Below are 17,432 nucleotides of genomic sequence, written 5' to 3'. Positions count from 1 at the left end.
CGAACGTGAGTAAATCTACTAAGTTTTGTGCTAAAATACTTAGCGCATGCGCACTGCGTACCATGCGCATATTTGCCTTAATCGCTCCATAGCGAAAATCAACTCGGAATGACCCCCCTGAAGCGATCCTCTGTCTCTGGACCACACTATCTGCGTAAAAGATGTTTCTGGGTGGTAACCATGTGATGGGACGGTACTGAATCATTTTCATGGGAATATCGACCAACTTCAGCGCTGATTGGCAGTGCGTGGGCGGATATGAGATGTCCTGATACTGATGATTACAGTGCTGATTGGCAATGTGTGGGCAGAGATGTGACGCGTGACACTTACATCTAGCCTCCCTGCATGTTAGACAGCCCTTCTAGTCCTGCCATGCCGTGCATGACTTGGTGGCACTGAGCGTGTTTTTGTGCAACTGTTTCCATTAAAATGCGTCTTATTTGCAAAACTATGCAAATAGGACGTACAAGCATACTTGGATATGCGGCATACAGTCACAGACAAGAGAATATAGGCATTCTGCATATCATTATAATCAGCAGAATTTGTTTATGCAACCTAGTCACATAGTGACGCGATAAGACGCATTTTCAGCAAAAAAGACACCCAAAACTAACGGAGTTGCATGGGACATGTCAGCTCACTCACTGTTGCGTGGCGTATTGAGGCAAGATGTATGAGGAGAGGACACATCTGTATCACCCGGTGTATTGACAGTGGGGGGTTATTCATAGTGATGAGCACCGGAAATTTTTCGGGTTTTGTGTTTTGGTTTTGGGTTCGGTTCCGCGGCCGTGTTTTGGGTTCGAACGCGTTTTGGCAAAACCTCACCGAATTTTTTTTGTCGGATTCGGGTGTGTTTTGGATTCGGGTGTTTTTTTCAAAAAACCCTAAAAAACAGCTTAAATCATAGAATTTGGGGGTCATTTTGATCCCAAAGTATTATTAACCTCAATAACCATAATTTCCACTCATTTTCAGTCTATTCTGAACACCTCACACCTCACAATATTATTTTTAGTCCTAAAATTTGCACCGAGGTCGCTGGATGACTAAGCTCAGCGACCCAAGTGGCTGACACAAACACATGGCCCATCTAGGAGTGGCACTGCAGTGTCACGCAGGATGGCCCTTCCAAAAAACCCTCCCCAAACAGCACATGACGCAAAGAAAAAAAGAGGCGCAATGAGGTAGCTGTGTGAGTAAGATAAGCGACCCTAGTGGCCGACACAAACACCTGGCCCATCTAGGAGTGGCACTGCAGTGTCACGCAGGATGGCCCTTCAAAAAACTACTCCCCAAACAGCACATGACGCAAAGAAGAAAAAAAATAGGCGCAATGAGGTAGCTGTGTGACTAAGATAAGCGACCCTAGTGGCCGACACAAACACCTGGCCCATCTAGGAGTGGCACTGCAGTGTCACGCAGGATGGCCCTTCCAAAAAACACCCCCCAAACAGCACATGACGCAAAGAAAAAAAAGAGGCGCAATGAGGTAGCTGTGTGACTAAGATAAGCCACCCAAGTGGCCGACACAAACACCTGGCCCATCTAGGAGTGGCACTGCAGTGTCACGCAGGATGGCCCTTCCAAAAAACACCCCCCAAACAGCACATGACGCAAAGAAGAAAAAAAATAGGCGCAATGAGGTAGCTGTGTGACTAAGATAAGCGACCCTAGTGGCCGACACAAACACCTGGCCCATCTAGGAGTGGCACTGCAGTGTCACGCAGGATGGCCCTTCAAAAAACTACTCCCCAAACAGCACATGACGCAAAGAAGAAAAAAAATAGGCGCAATGAGGTAGCTGTGTGACTGAGATAAGCGACCCTAGTGGCCGACACAAACACCTGGCCCATCTAGGAGTGGCACTGCAGTGTCACGCAGGATGGCCCTTCCAAAAAACACCCCCCAAACAGCACATGACGCAAAGAAAAAAAGAGGCGCAATGAGGTAGCTGCGTGACTAAGATAAGCCACCCAAGTGGCCGACACAAACACCTGGCCCATCTAGGAGTGGCACTGCAGTGTCACGCAGGATGGCCCTTCAAAAAACTACTCCCCAAACAGCACATGACGCAAAGAAGAAAAAAAATAGGCGCAATGAGGTAGCTGTGTGACTGAGATAAGCGACCCTAGTGGCCGACACAAACACCTGGCCCATCTAGGAGTGGCACTGCAGTGTCACGCAGGATGGCCCTTCCAAAAAACACCCCCCAAACAGCACATGACGCAAAGAAAAAAAGAGGCGCAATGAGGTAGCTGCGTGACTAAGATAAGCCACCCAAGTGGCCGACACAAACACCTGGCCCATCTAGGAGTGGCACTGCAGTGTCACGCAGGATGGCCCTTCCAAAAAACACCCCCCAAACAGCACATGACGCAAAGAAAAATGAAAGAAAAAAGAGGTGCAAGATGGAATTGTCCTTGGGCCTTCCCACCCACCCTTATGTTGTATAAACAGGACATGCACACTTTAACCAACCCATCATTTCAGTGACAGGGTCTGCCACACGACTATGACTGAAATGACGGGTTGGATTGGACCCCCACCAAAAAAGAAGCAATTAATCTCTCCTTGCACAAACTGGCTCTACAGAGGCAAGATGTCCACCTCATCATCATCCTCCGATATATCACCGTGTACATCCCCCTCCTCACAGATTATCAATTCGTCCCCACTGGAATCCACCATCTCAGCTCCATGTGTACTTTGTGGAGGCAATTGCTGCTGGTCAATGTCTCCACGGAGGAATTGATTATAATTCATTTTAATGAACATCATCTTCTCCACATTTTCTGGATGTAACCTCGTACGCTGATTGCTGACAAGGTGAGCGGCGGCACTAAACACTCTTTCGGAGTACACACTTGTGGGAGGGCAACTTAGGTAGAATAAAGCCAGTTTGTGCAAGGGCCTCCAAATTGCCTCTTTTTCCTGCCAGTATAAGTACGGACTGTCTGACGTGCCTACTTGGATGCGGTCACTCATATAATCCTCCACCATTCTTTCAATGGGGAGAGAATCATATGCAGTGACAGTAGACGACATGTCCGTAATCGTTGTCAGGTCCTTCAGTCCGGACCAGATGTCAGCATCAGCAGTCGCTCCAGACTGCCCTGCATCACCGCCAGCGGGTGGGCTCGGAATTCTGAGCCTTTTCCTCGCACTCCCAGTTGCGGGAGAATGTGGAGGAGATGTTGACAGGTCGCGTTCCGCTTGACTTGACAATTTTGTCACCAGCAGTTCTTTGAACCCCAGCAGACTTGTGTCTGCCGGAAAGAGAGATCCAAGGTAGGTTTTAAATCTAGGATCGAGCACGGTGGACAAAATGTAGTGCTCTGATTTCAACAGATTGACCACCCGTGAATCCTTGTTAAGCGAATTAAGGGCTCCATCCACAAGTCCCACATGCCTAGCGGAATCGCTCTGTGTTAGCTCCTCCTTCAATGTCTCCAGCTTCTTCTGCAAAAGCCTGATGAGGGGAATGACCTGACTCAGGCTGGCAGTGTCTGAACTGACTTCACGTGTGGCAAGTTCAAAAGGTTGCAGAACCTTGCACAACGTTGAAATCATTCTCCACTGCGCTTGAGACAGGTGCATTCCACCTCCTATATCGTGCTCAGTTGTATAGGCTTGAATGGCCTTTTGCTGCTCCTCCAACCTCTGAAGCATATAGAGGGTTGAATTCCACCTCGTTACCACTTCTTGCTTCAGATGATGGCAGGGCAGGTTCAGGCGTTTTTGGTGGTGCTCCAGTCTTCTGTACGTGGTGCCTGTACGCCGAAAGTGTCCCGCAATTCTTCTGGCCACCGACAGCATCTCTTGCACGCCTCTCTCGTTTTTTAAATAATTCTGCACCACCAAATTCAAGGTATGTGCAAAACATGGGATGTGCTGGAATTTGCCCAGATTTAATGCACACACAATATTGCTGGCGTTGTCCGATGCCACAAATCCACAGGAGAGTCCAATTGGGGTAAGCCATTCTGCGATGATCTTCCTCAGTTGCCGTAAGAGGTTTTTAGCTGTGTGCGTATTCTGGAAAGCGGTGATACAAAGCGTAGCCTGCCTAGGAAAGAGTTGGCGTTTGCGAGATGCTGCTACTGGTGCCGCCGCTGCTGTTCTTGCGGCGGGAGTCCATACATCTACCCAGTGGGCTGTCACAGTCATATAGTCCTGAGCCTGCCCTGCTCCACTTGTCCACATGTCCGTGGTTAAGTGGACATTGGGTACAACTGCATTTTTTAGGACACTGGTGAATCTTTTTCTGAGGTCTGTGTACATTTTCGGTATCGCCTGCCTAGAGAAATGGAACCTAGATGGTATTTGGTACCGGGGACACAGTACCTCCAACAAGTCTCTAGTTGGCTCTGCAGTAATGATGGATACCGGAACAACGTTTCTCACCGCCCAGGATGCCAAGGCCTCAGTTATCCGCTTTGCAGCAGGATGACTGCTGTGATATTTCATCTTCCTCGCAAAGGACTGTTGGACAGTCAATTGCTTGGTGGAAGTAGTAAAAGTGGTCTTACGAGTACGACTTCCCCTCTGGGATGACCATCGACTCCCAGCAGCAACAACAGCAGCGCCAGCAGCAGTAGGCGTTACACGCAAGGATGCATCGGAGGAATCCCAGGCAGGAGAGGACTCGTCAGAATTGCCAGTGACATGGCCTGCAGGACTATTGGCATTCCTGGGGAAGGAGGAAATTGACACTGAGGGAGTTGGTGGGGTGGTTTGCGTGAGCTTGGTTACAAGAGGAAGGGATTTACTGGTCAGTGGACTGCTTCCGCTGTCGCCCAAAGTTTTTGAACTTGTCACTGACTTATGATGAATGCGCTGCAGGTGACGTATAAGGGAGGATGTTTCCGAGGTGGTTAACGTCCTTACCCCTACTTATTACAGCTTGACAAAGGCAACACACGGCTTGACAAATGTTGTCCGCATTTCTGTTGAAATACTTCCACACCGAAGAGCTGATTTTTTTGGTATTTTCACCAGGCATGTCAATGGCCCTATTCCTCCCACGGACAACAGGTGTCTCCCCGGGTGCCTGACTTAAACAAACCACCTCACCATCAGAATCCTCCTGGTCAATTTCCTCCCCAGCGCCAGCAACACCCATATCCTCCTCATCCTGGTGTACTTCAACACTGACATCTTCAATCTGACTATCAGGAACTGGACTGCGGGTGCTCCTTCCAGCACTTGCAGGGGGCGTGCAAATGGTGGAAGGCGCATGCTCTTCACGTCCAGTGTTGGGAAGGTCAGGCATCGCAAACGACACAATTGGACTCTCCTTGGGGATTTGTGATTTCGAAAAACGCACAGTTCTTTGCTGTGCTTTTGCCAGCTTGAGTCTTTTCATTTTTCTAGCGAGAGGCTGAGTGCTTCCATCCTCATGTGAAGCTGAACCACTAGCCATGAACATAGGCCAGGGCCTCAGCCGTTCCTTGCCACTCCGTGTGGTAAATGGCATATTGGCAAGTTTACGCTTCTCCTCCGACAATTTTATTTTAGATTTTTGAGTCCTTTTTTTACTGATATTTGGTGTTTTGGATTTTACATGCTCTGTACTATGACATTGGGCATCGGCCTTGGCAGACGACTTTGATGGCATTTCATCGTCTCGGCCATGACTAGTGGCAGCAGCTTCAGCACGAGGTGGAAGTCGATCTTGATCTTTCCCTATTTTTGGAACCTCAACATTTTTGTTCTCCATATTTTAATAGGCACAACTAAAAGGCACCTCAGGTAAACAATGGAGATGGATGGATACTAGTATACTTATGGATGGACGAGCGACTGTCGACACAGAGGTAGCTACAGCCGTGGACTACCGTACTGCGTCTGCTGCTAATATAGACTGGATGATAATGATATAAAAAATATATATATATCACTACTGCAGCCGGACAGGTATATATTATATAATGACGGACCTGCTGGACACTGTCAGCACTGCAGACTCCTAAAGTAAGCTACTAGTATCAAGAAGATAGAAAGAAAAAAAACACCACAGGTAGGTGGTATACAATTATGGATGGCCGAGCGACTGCCGACACAGAGGTAGCTACAGCCGTGGACTACCGTACTGCGTCTGCTGCTAATATAGACTGGATGATAATGATATAAAAAATATATATATATCACTACTGCAGCCGGACAGGTATATATTATATAATGACGGACCTGCTGGACACTGTCAGCACTGCAGACTCCTAAAGTAAGCTACTAGTATCAAGAAGATAGAAAAAAAAAAACACCACAGGTAGGTGGTATACAATTATGGATGGACGAGCGACTGTCGACACAGAGGTAGCTACAGCCGTGGACTACCGTACTGCGTCTGCTGCTAATATAGACTGGATGATAATGATATAAAAAAAATATATATATCACTGCTGCAGCCGGACAGGTATATATTATATAATGACGGACCTGCTGGACACTGTCAGCACTGCAGACTCCTAAAGTAAGCTACTAGTATCAAGAAGATAGAAAAAAAAAAAACACAACAGGTAGGTGGTATACAATTATGGATGGACGAGCGACTGCCGACACAGAGGTAGCTATAGCCGTGGACTACCGTACTGCGTCTGCTGCTAATATAGACTGGATGATAATGATATAAAAAATATATATATATCACTACTGCAGCCGGACAGGTATATATTATATAATGACGGACCTGCTGGACACTGTCAGCACTGCAGACTCCTAAAGTTAACTACTAGTATGAAGAAGATAGAAAAAAAAAAAAACCACCACAGGTAGGTATACAATTATGGACGAGCGACTGCCGACACAGAGGTAGCTACAGCCGTGGACTACCGTACTGCGTCTGCTGCTAGTATAGACTGGATGATAATGATATAAAAAATATATATATATCACTACTGCAGGACAGGTATATATTATATAATGACGGACCTGCTGGACACTGTCAGCACTGCAGACTCCTAAAGTAAGCTACTAGTATCAAGAAGATAGAAAGAAAAAAAACACCACAGGTAGGTGGTATACAATTATGGATGGACGAGCGACTGCCGACACAGAGGTAGCTACAGCCGTGGACTACCGTACTGCGTCTGCTGCTAATATAGACTGGATGATAATGATATAAAAAATATATATATATCACTACTGCAGCCGGACAGGTATATATTATATAATGACGGACCTGCTGGACACTGTCAGCACTGCAGACTCCTAAAGTTAACTACTAGTATGAAGAAGATAGAAAAAAAAAAAAACCACCACAGGTAGGTATACAATTATGGACGAGCGACTGCCGACACAGAGGTAGCTACAGCCGTGGACTACCGTACTGCGTCTGCTGCTAGTATAGACTGGATGATAATGATATAAAAAATATATATATATCACTACTGCAGGACAGGTATATATTATATAATGACGGACCTGCTGGACACTGTCAGCAGAATGCGTTTATAGAATAAAAACACCACACGACGAGTGTTTAACTTTTTCAGGCAGACAATCACAATATACTGGTGGTCAGTGGTCACTGGTCAGTCACACTGGCAGTGGCACTCTGGCAGCAAAAGTGTGCACTGTTAATGTACTCCTGCTATAACTGCTCCCCAGTCTCCCCCACAATTAAGCTGTGTGAGCACTGAGCACTCAGCACAGTCAGATACTGTATACATAGATGATGCAGCACACTGAGGCTGAGCACAGATATGGTATACTGTTACTGTGTCACTGTGTATCGTTTTTTTCAGGCAGAGAACGGATTATATTAAATAATAATATAATAAAACTGCACTGGTGGTCACTGGTCAGTCACTAGTAAACGCTGCACTCTCTGAGTACTCCTAAGCTCCAGTAAATCAAGTGTCTCACTCTCACTATCTATTTCTATTCTAAACGGAGAGGACGCCAGCCACGTCCTCCCCCTATCAATCTCAATGCACGTGTGAAAATGGCGGCGACGCGCGGCTCCTTATATAGAATCCGAGTCTCGCGATAGAATCCGAGCCTCGCGAGAATCCGACAGCGGGATAATGACGTTCGGGCGCGCTCGGGTTAGCCGAGCAAGGCGGGAAGATCCGAGTCTGCCTCGGACCCGTGTAAAAAGCATGAAGTTCGGGGGGGTTCGGTTTCCGAGAAACCGAACCCGCTCATCACTAGTTATTCAGAGTTGTTAGCAAACCAAAAAAGCACACTAATGGGCAAAAACATGCTGCACTGCAGGTGGGGCAGATGTAACATGTGCAGAGAGATTAGATTTGGGCGGAGTGTGTTCAAACTGAAGTGTAAAAATAAAGCAGTCAGTATTTACCATGCACAGAAACAATTAACTTACCCAAATATAAATATCTCTGCACATGTTACATCTGCCCCACCTGCAATACAACATGGCTCTGCCAATTGCTACCTTTTTGGTTTGCCGACAACTCTGAATAACCCCCAGTGTGTGGAGATGAGACGTCTGCATCAGTCGGTTTAAGTCCCGATACTAATATATGACAGCTGCGACCATAACAGCAGAGAGCGGGATGGGCTTGCACATGTAGTCGCACAGGATTGGTATCGGAAAGCTGCATCCGATGGTTGGCAACCATCAAATACCCCCATCAATGAGGTATGTACTTCCACCGAACCAGAAACCTCAATGGTTGCTAAACTTCTGCCTCTGATGTCTATTCCCAGACCGCCTCCTTCTGCTCTGGATACAGTGCGTCCCAGCCACTGACTGAACCTGCACGCTTCTGTGAGAGCTGAGGGTTAGGGGAGGAAGTCAGTGAGTTAGGCTGGCGTTTAACACACAGGGGGGTAAATTTACTAAGATGGGAGTTCTATTCAGATTCTACTTCTCATTTATCTAGCACCTTCTAGAAGATAATACCAGGAATCTGATTGGTTGCTATAGGCAACATCCCATCTTAAATAGAACTCCCATCTTAGTAAATTTACCCAAGGGTGTGGATCGTTGGGTCGACAGTAACTAGGTCAACAGTCATTAGGTCGAGAGTGACTAGATCTACACCTGAAATAGGCCGACACATTAATTTTAGGTCGACATTGAAAAAGGTCATGAGTTTAAGTAAAAAAAAAAAGTGCCTGGAGACCCCAATTAGTGCACCGTGTCCCCTCGCATGGCTAATGAACACGGTGCTTCGCTGCGCTCGGCACAGTTTACTATTCCCAATCGTAGTCCACGTGGATCGTAAAGTATGAAAAAGTCTGAAAAAGTAAAAAAAAAAAAAAAAAAGAGTGAAAAACCCATGTTGACCTTTTCGTGTGTCGACCTTTGCCATGTCGATCTAGTGATCATGTTGACCAACAGTGGTCGACCTACAGACCGGATACCAAGTGAGTTTTGCAGGCAGTGAGCATGCTGCGGCTCCCAGTCTATCTCTGGTGCCACAGATCTCTCCAGCTACCAGAACATGTGCACATCCAGCCCTTCCGGAGTCCCCTTCACCAGGCTGTGCCCTTGTTTCCCAAAAATAACCGCCATCGAATCTCAAAAATATTGGTAAATACAGTAGAAAAATGAACGCCATCAGCCTGTGTGCATTCATCGGCAGCAACATACCAGTGTTATACACCTCCTGATACAGACGGCTGAGACCGGCTAACCCCGACATCCTTATAGAGTGAAGCTTGAAGCAATGGACCGGTTTATCTGTAGCTTTAGCAATCAGACAAAGAGAACTATCATTTGACTCGGACATTCTAATTATATTCTACATAAACCTTCGCTCTGCACCATAGTAAATAACATAAATAACATATAAACTCTACAACACATTTTCTCTAGAGATAACAGTCTTGTAAATTCTGTTCCCATCTAATATTCAGCTCAGTGTCTTGTGTGACATTTACAGCGTTTGTAGTGACTTATGTCAATTCAGTTCCTGACAATTGCCTTTTCAGTGGGGGATATTTTGTTGTAATTCAACCTGGTTGACATTAAAAATCAGCAACACAGTCGCCATGTCAGCATAAAATAAGTACTGCACCAGGCAGAGATGTATGAAGCTATATCATACTGTGATAGTGCATAAACAAAGATTCATTACCGCGGATATACAAAGCAACACCTAAGGTGGGTGAATTAAAAACAGATCAGTGTCAGCAGAGTTTTACGGGAAAGACGTTAAATGAGAGAGTGGCAGAATCTAAATTGATTTCTTGTCTTCGTAATAATAGCAAATGGGCAGAGAATAGATCAAAGTGAGATGTGCCTTTGTTACGTTACAAAAGCAATTTTCATAATGTTTCCTTTTTATTAAGTAACAGTGTGGTCGTGTTCCCTTACCAGTGCAAAACTTTCTTACGCTTCTGCTTTGATCTATGTTACAAACACATTTGTGTCATTAGATTTTTTTTTTATGCTGATATTTGCACCTCTACAAATATCGTTTTTAAATATATATATATATATATATATATATATATATATATTTAAAAAAACCTAGGGCCTGGTTCGGAGTCAAAAGCAATGCCAATATTCCCTCAAATGGTCATTGTTGTTCATGTGCGCAAGTGGCTAAAAAGTTGCAAACGCATGAGTCACATGGTGTTAGCGCACAGAGTCGTAGGACCCATTGAGATGCACGGTCTCAGGAATGTGTTGGGTGTTCCTGGATGGTGACTATTCAGACGCACTGAGATACACAGTTTATTGGGCGTATTATGGGAGGATCACGGGCGGAACTGGCTGCAAACTCAGATGCTCAATCGGTCACACTGGAGGCCATACCCTGAAAGAGAGAGTCTGCACCTAGCATGGGGCTGGTGCAAGTGTAACGGATCGTTTCATCTAAAGAAGCACTAAGCGGTATTATAGTGTCCAAAGACACGCAAAGTGGGCGCCTCAGTCTCTGCACATTTAGATATATGTCTCTATACCCGGGAAAGGCTTGTAGCAATATGTTTTCTTTACATACAATAACTGCCGAAGGTGGTACTATATAGCAGTCACTGTCTGTGCTGTATGGAGGTCACTGGTTGCTGTCTGATGGCATTTTTATGTATTTTATGGTGATGCTGTGTGGTGTTCACTGAGGGGAGACGGTTAACATACCGCCGCATGGGATCCCAGTGATCACAATTCCGATGACCGAATCCCGCACAGCGGTACAATGCCGGCGAGGTAGGTGATTCTCACCCTATGGGTGTCCACGACACCCATAGAGGGAGAACATAAGCTATGGCGAGTGCAGCGAAACACCATGCCCGCAGCGTGGCAAGCACAACGAACCTGCAAGGGGCTTACTAGCGGTGGCTATACTAGAGGCTGGAATGCCGCTGTCGGTATACTGACGGCTGGCATCTTGACCATTGGTTATTCATACCGAACCGTCACTGTGAAGCTGTCTGTGCTACATGGCGGTCACTTGGATATTGCCTTTGCTGTAGGGTGGTTACTGGGCTATGGTCTGCCATGTATTGTGATCACATGTACTTTGTATTGTATTGTGGCTAGAGTTTGACAACCCTGCCTATGTTTATGTTTGGCACCACCTACAGTTTATTCAATCCCACCAACATTAGGCGACATTCAGAATTTGTTCCAGTAAATTTTAAATTTCACAATCTGCTCCTATGGAGACACCTACCTGTGGTATTATACAGTGTAATATAGTGTATCAGCAAGCATGTTAATGTAAGATAAATGGGATGCAGTCAATATACTGGCTGTCAGGATCCCGGCATTCAGGAGATTTACGCCAGAATCCCGACAGCCGGTGACATACCGACGCCCGGAATTCTGACAAACACTTGGTATTCACACCACCAACCGAGTGGGAATAGAACCTGCGGCAAGTGAAGTGAGCCGGCTAGGGGACTCGCTGCCGGGATTCCAGCAGAATCATTTGTGTCCCAGATAAACAAGTGTTACGAAATATAGCAAATTTGACAATAACAAGGAAGGATCATTACTGCAATAAAGTATATTCTGAAGTTCTGGAGTATCAATTACTTTGTAATTATTTATTCTCTGTTAACGGACACCTAAGAAAATTAAAGTATAATGATACAGTAGGTTTAATTTATTTGGGCTTCAATACATACAAGGTATACGTAAAAACACTAATTTAGGCGTAAAACATATTCCTATTACTTGCTTGGAGACTTTGGACGATGCATTGACTAGATGACTGGAGTGAGTATTTATTACCAGTTATTTATATAGCGCACACATATTCCGCAGCGCTTTACAGAGAATATTCGGTCATTCACATCAGTCCCTGCCCCAGTGGAGCTTACAATCTATATTCCCTATCACATGTACACGAACACATTACCAGGAACAAGCTCCAGTCTGCTTTTTCCGGAGAAGCGATTGGGATCTTATTAAGAACTTGTTTGAGTACTTTTATTGGTACTCAGACCTGCTGGTAATTATTCTGACTCTCCTTCACAAAGGACTGTGCCAGTTTTTCACATGTTTTCGGTTTTATGTCACCATTGTATGCCTGTATTAAAGATGTTGTAATTGTATTACACATGATACTTCTTTTTTATTCACATGTGAATTTATGAACGGAATAGTCCTATCTACTGAGAACGAATCGTCTGGATATCTATATAAGATAAGGAATACCCTTTATCCTATTTGTGTTTTTTCTGTGCACAATTAAGTTGTGGCTGTGATTTCACTGGCAGAAGTGTGTTTACTAGCGCCAGAAGGAACGCATTCCCAATCCTTTTTTTCTCACATACTATTGTTTGGGGTTTCTTGGAGAGAGACTCCTAGGGTTTGCGTTTTTCCTATAGGCTGCTTTTTGGGATTGCGCAAATATCAAATTGTCCAAAAGAATACCCTAGTTACACTTTTTTTTCCCACATTCATGCTAGGGTTAATTTTGTTGGGAGCCAATTAACCTACCAGTATATTTTTGGATTGTGGGAGGAAACCGGAGTACCCGGAGGAAACCCACGCAAGTACGGGGAGAATATACAAACTCCACACAGTTAGGGCCATGGTGGGAATGGAACCCATGACCTCAGTGCTGTGAGGCAGTAATGCTAACCATTACACCATCCGTACTGCCCCATGCAAGTTACCAAATTACAGAACTTTCATAAATCCTGTGGTTAAAGACAGAAATAACTGCCAGGGACGGCTGAAAAGGCAGGCCAACAGGACACTCACCCAGAGTGCTGCGGCCCAGGGGATGCAGCCACAGTCAACCTGCCAACGGTGCACTCGCTCGGGTTCGGGGGTGCCTCAATAGTCATCTAACCAGCTGCAGAGGGACTCTAGCCTGAAGTGTAGCCCCAGTTAATAAAGCCACCCGCCATCGCAGACTGGCGCCGGAAGCACAGCCACAGGACAACCGCCAACAATGTCTAGCCTAGCGGCCGGGAACAGGAGGCAGACACTACATACCTGGCAGGAGCAAAGAGAACATTGGGGCAGATGTATTAAGCCTGGAGAAGGGATAAAGAAGTGATAAACCAGTGATAAGCGCAAGGGGATAACGCACCAGCCAATCATTACGGATTTAAAAAATGACAGGAGCTGACTGGATGGTGCGTTATCACCGCTTTATCACTTCTTTATCCCTTCTCCAAGCTTAATACATCTGCCCTATTATGTGAATTTTGCAGATGTCTGGGGACCTATTGGATCATAGCTAAGTAATAATTTTCATCAATGTTTACCTTCTGGATCTCCACTTAAAACAACCTTAATTACCGGTTGAGTCATTTAGACTTTAACGTGCCTAACAATAGTCTGGTTCACTAGAAAGTGAGGAAATGTCCTGGTTCAGATGCTGCAAGAAATCTTTTTGCTCCTGTTCTTAAAAATGTGCACGGTTATAGCACAAATCACTCGGCTGATAAACAAAACCTTGCTGTCAAATTTACTTAAAATCAACATACAGTAATATAAATCTGTTAACATTGGAAGAGCTACTGAATTCATTGAAAACATGTTAATCCAATACAAATAAAACATTTGCAAATTAATTTAGCAAGAGTGACAAATCTGAAAGGCAATCCTGTACTTTTTTTGCTTAGTATTAACACATTTTGTGTAACGGTAATGGGTTTTTTTTTTAACGTGGCTAATAAAATCAAAAGGTTAACATTTTTTTTTTTTAAATAGGTTTACTTGTTTTTTTTATATACAGTACTGGAAGTCAGAATAATTTGATTGCGTGTCTACGGAGGCTTTAATATATTAACAGGCAGAAGAGGCTCCAGGAGCGAGCGGACAGAGCCATCGCCCAGAGCAATGTTGACTGAAAGGGCACAGCTGCAGTCACCCCAGCCCCCGTCTCCGCATTGTTCCGCCTCCCCTCTTGGACCATACCGCTGCTACCTCTTCCTGCTCCATCTGCCTCCTCTCCTGGTCCGTGCAGCTGTTGCCTCTCCTCTGCTCCAGCCTGCTTTTCCCCACTGCAAGCGGTCTGGACACGCCTATGTTGTCCGGACCGCAAACCCCCCCCCCCCCTTATGCCAATGACGCCATGGTGACTCCCCATCAGCACCCCCAACTGGGACTTAGATTGCGATCGCAAACACATGCGATACTGAATCGGGACCTTAGTACACTATTATTGTATGAAGACACAAAATGCAGAAAATGCAGAAAAACAATCTGGGTAAAAAAAAAAAAAAAAAAAGGCAATTGGTCCAATATGAGAGACCTGCGCCATGTGCCACTTAACGCTACACTAAAACTGTGGTAAGTTCATTTTAATAAGAGGAGGGGGCACCAAAGGAAATTTTCACCCTGGGTCCTGCTTGGTCTCGTACTGGTCTTGATAACAGAGTATATAAGAATCACAATACTGTATGTACAAGAAAATCATTCAAGTACAAAGACCGCAATTTTTATGTTGTATACTTACAATGAGTAATTATGAGTAATGATTTGATGGTTTACACCATGAACAATTGTGAGCTGTACTCAATATCAGTTTTAAAGATATGAGATAGATGATGTCTGATGTATTGTGACCGCCGGGATCCCGACAGGCGATCTCGTGGTTGCCTCCCATTCAATCTATAAACAAGATACCCCAGAAGAAGTTGGAAACGAGAAAACGCGTTGGGTGATTATTGTTAATTCATTTGGAGAGTTTCAAGTATGACCAAAGTCCCAAGAAATGGGTTGTTCATAAGGTTAAATCTTGTGAAAGAGAATAGTTTCTCATGTATTTCAATGTGAAGATTTTCAAAGCAATGTTAATATTCTGTGTTTTAATAAATTTCGGTATTATCATATCCACTGTACCTTCAGACATCATCTGTTTATCTCATATCTTTAAAACTGATATTGAGCACAGTTCACAATTTTTCGTGGTGTAAACATCAAATTGGAAGCACTCCTCAGGACCCTCCCTTTCATGTAATTTACCTTTGTCTTTTGTTGGTAGAGGGACTACACCAGGAGATAGCTGTTTGTATTAACCACTTGATTGGTAAACTTAATATACTGTTTGATAAAGAACAGGCTGTCTTAGCGCTTATTTGGAACTCTTTGAATTTTTTGCAATGAGTAATATTTAAATTCAACAGTGTATACTGTGGCTCATTTCAACATTACATTCCTAGCGTTTAATTGAATACATATGTATGCTTGCACAGTATGACTTACCTCTAAATGAGCCCTGCGCTCTGCAATCACTCGCTCATCCTTGTTTCCAAAGAGCTTCTTTGGGGGAAATTCTAAGGCATTAAGCTGGAAAAGAAAAATGAAAGCCATTGAAAAGCATATCATAAAAATATCAATGACAATTTACAATAAAGGTGCAATCACCAAATACACATGACAACAGATGAAAGGAGAAGGGGATATGTTATCAACAAAGTCTCTGATCACAAAATCATATATCAATCGACTGTGGTTGCCATGGTGACCATGACACTTCGCAAACTATAATCCATTAAAAACTGTACAACTTGTGCCTTCTTACATGAAACCTTAAGACTTATGTTAGAGAAACACAATTATAAAGGGGACGGCACCGTTTAATTTATCAAAATTGTAAAACAAAATATTTATTTTTACCAAATAATGTATTACTACAGGAGTGACGCGGCTACTTACTAGCAAAATGTAACACATCAACCAATAAGCAAATAGGTTTAATAATCAAATGCCTGAACACTTGCGATGTATAACTATACATTTGTAATGTGTGTCTGCCGGAATTCTGCAGAGTTTCTACAATGTGGGAATCTCTGTACACTGCCCACTTCAATCAATGTCCAGGAAATGGCAGGGATCTGTGTTGCAAATAATTAGTCAACACAAGGCCTTCTGTACCCTTTTATGACGCTTGAGGGGAAATTTGCAGCAATAAAATAACCCTACTCCTGTCCCTTATCAATCTCTGACTGCTGAAGAAAGTTCAGTCCGACAGCGCTTTTGTCATACAGTACATTCACTGCATAGAAATGCGAAGAGGAGATACCAGGAAAGGGCAGAAAGCATCCATCCTATTCCATCTTTTTATTCTTGAAGCCTATACAATAACAGCATACAAAACACAGACAGGCAACATACTATGCTTCTTCCCCATGGCAGATCCAGTGGGGAGGGAGGGTGGGCTCTCTAGCAGTGTTCCGGTGTACGGTGCAGGAGGGCATGGAGAGTGCAGAGATGGCTGATGCTCAGCTGAAGCAACCTCCCTGGACCCCAACCAGCTTAGCACACACTGCTGTGCGCTGGCGAGAGAGGCTGCTGCCGTAAGTGTCTGCTCTCTCCCTGCCCTGATGTGCTGCACACCAGGCTGGAGTTTGCTTAACATGTATTATTTATTAACATTGACAGGCATAGCGCCAGCATATTCCGTTGCGCCTTACAATTGGGCAAGGTGTAATAAATCCAAGCTGGGCAATAACAAAACGACAAAGGGGTATATTCAATTAGTGCCGAATTTTCTGTCAGTCGGAAAATTGGCACTAATTCAACCTCAGTGTATTCAATAGCGGGCCCGTTTTTTAAAATCCATTTTCACCCATGCCTTTTCGTTTTTGTTTATTTTGGTCGAATCGGAATGGGCGAAAACGGACCCAAACACTTTTGAAAACGCCCGCAAATTCGACAAAACACGTGGATCAGCGGTGAATTCACCGATCCACGTAGTTTTCGCTTGTGCGAATCTTTCGAAAAAACGGCACGGGCATTGAATAGGTCGAATGTAAATTCGACCAAAATACGGGCGAAAAGTGCTATTTTTTCATCGGGACGAAAAAAACTGCACTAATTGAATGCCCCCTACAGAGGTAAAGGAGATAAGGCTCGGAACTTGTACCCATTGCCCTTGAACTGTGCTGTTTAAGAAGAGATCATTTAATTCACTCCATTGTCGGATAAGTTATACTCATTTTTAAATCAAAATGATATTTAATGTTATAGTTTTACAAAAGATGACCAAATAATACAAGTTTTGCAGTTCCTACACAGGACCTACTGAACACAA

At 44.4% G+C, this 17,432-nt stretch overlaps 1 protein-coding gene across 2 annotated transcripts in view; it reads right to left on the bottom strand.

Moving 5' to 3' along the window:
- Positions 1-17,432, bottom strand: part of KIF16B (kinesin family member 16B) — a 717,875-nt gene that overhangs the window by 86,132 nt on the left and 614,311 nt on the right. For both annotated transcript variants that reach the window (XM_063918526.1, XM_063918527.1), the window contains one exon: positions 15,602-15,685. In XM_063918526.1, coding sequence (XP_063774596.1) covers positions 15,602-15,685 — 84 coding nt within the window. The remainder of the gene's footprint in view (positions 1-15,601; positions 15,686-17,432) is intronic.

The sequence above is a fragment of the Pseudophryne corroboree genome, chromosome 4 (genome assembly GCF_028390025.1).
Source record: "Pseudophryne corroboree isolate aPseCor3 chromosome 4, aPseCor3.hap2, whole genome shotgun sequence".
Classification (NCBI taxonomy): Eukaryota; Metazoa; Chordata; class Amphibia; order Anura; family Myobatrachidae; genus Pseudophryne; species Pseudophryne corroboree.
Note: the sequence above shows the minus strand (reverse complement) of the source record. Positions and strands in the feature narration are given on the sequence as shown.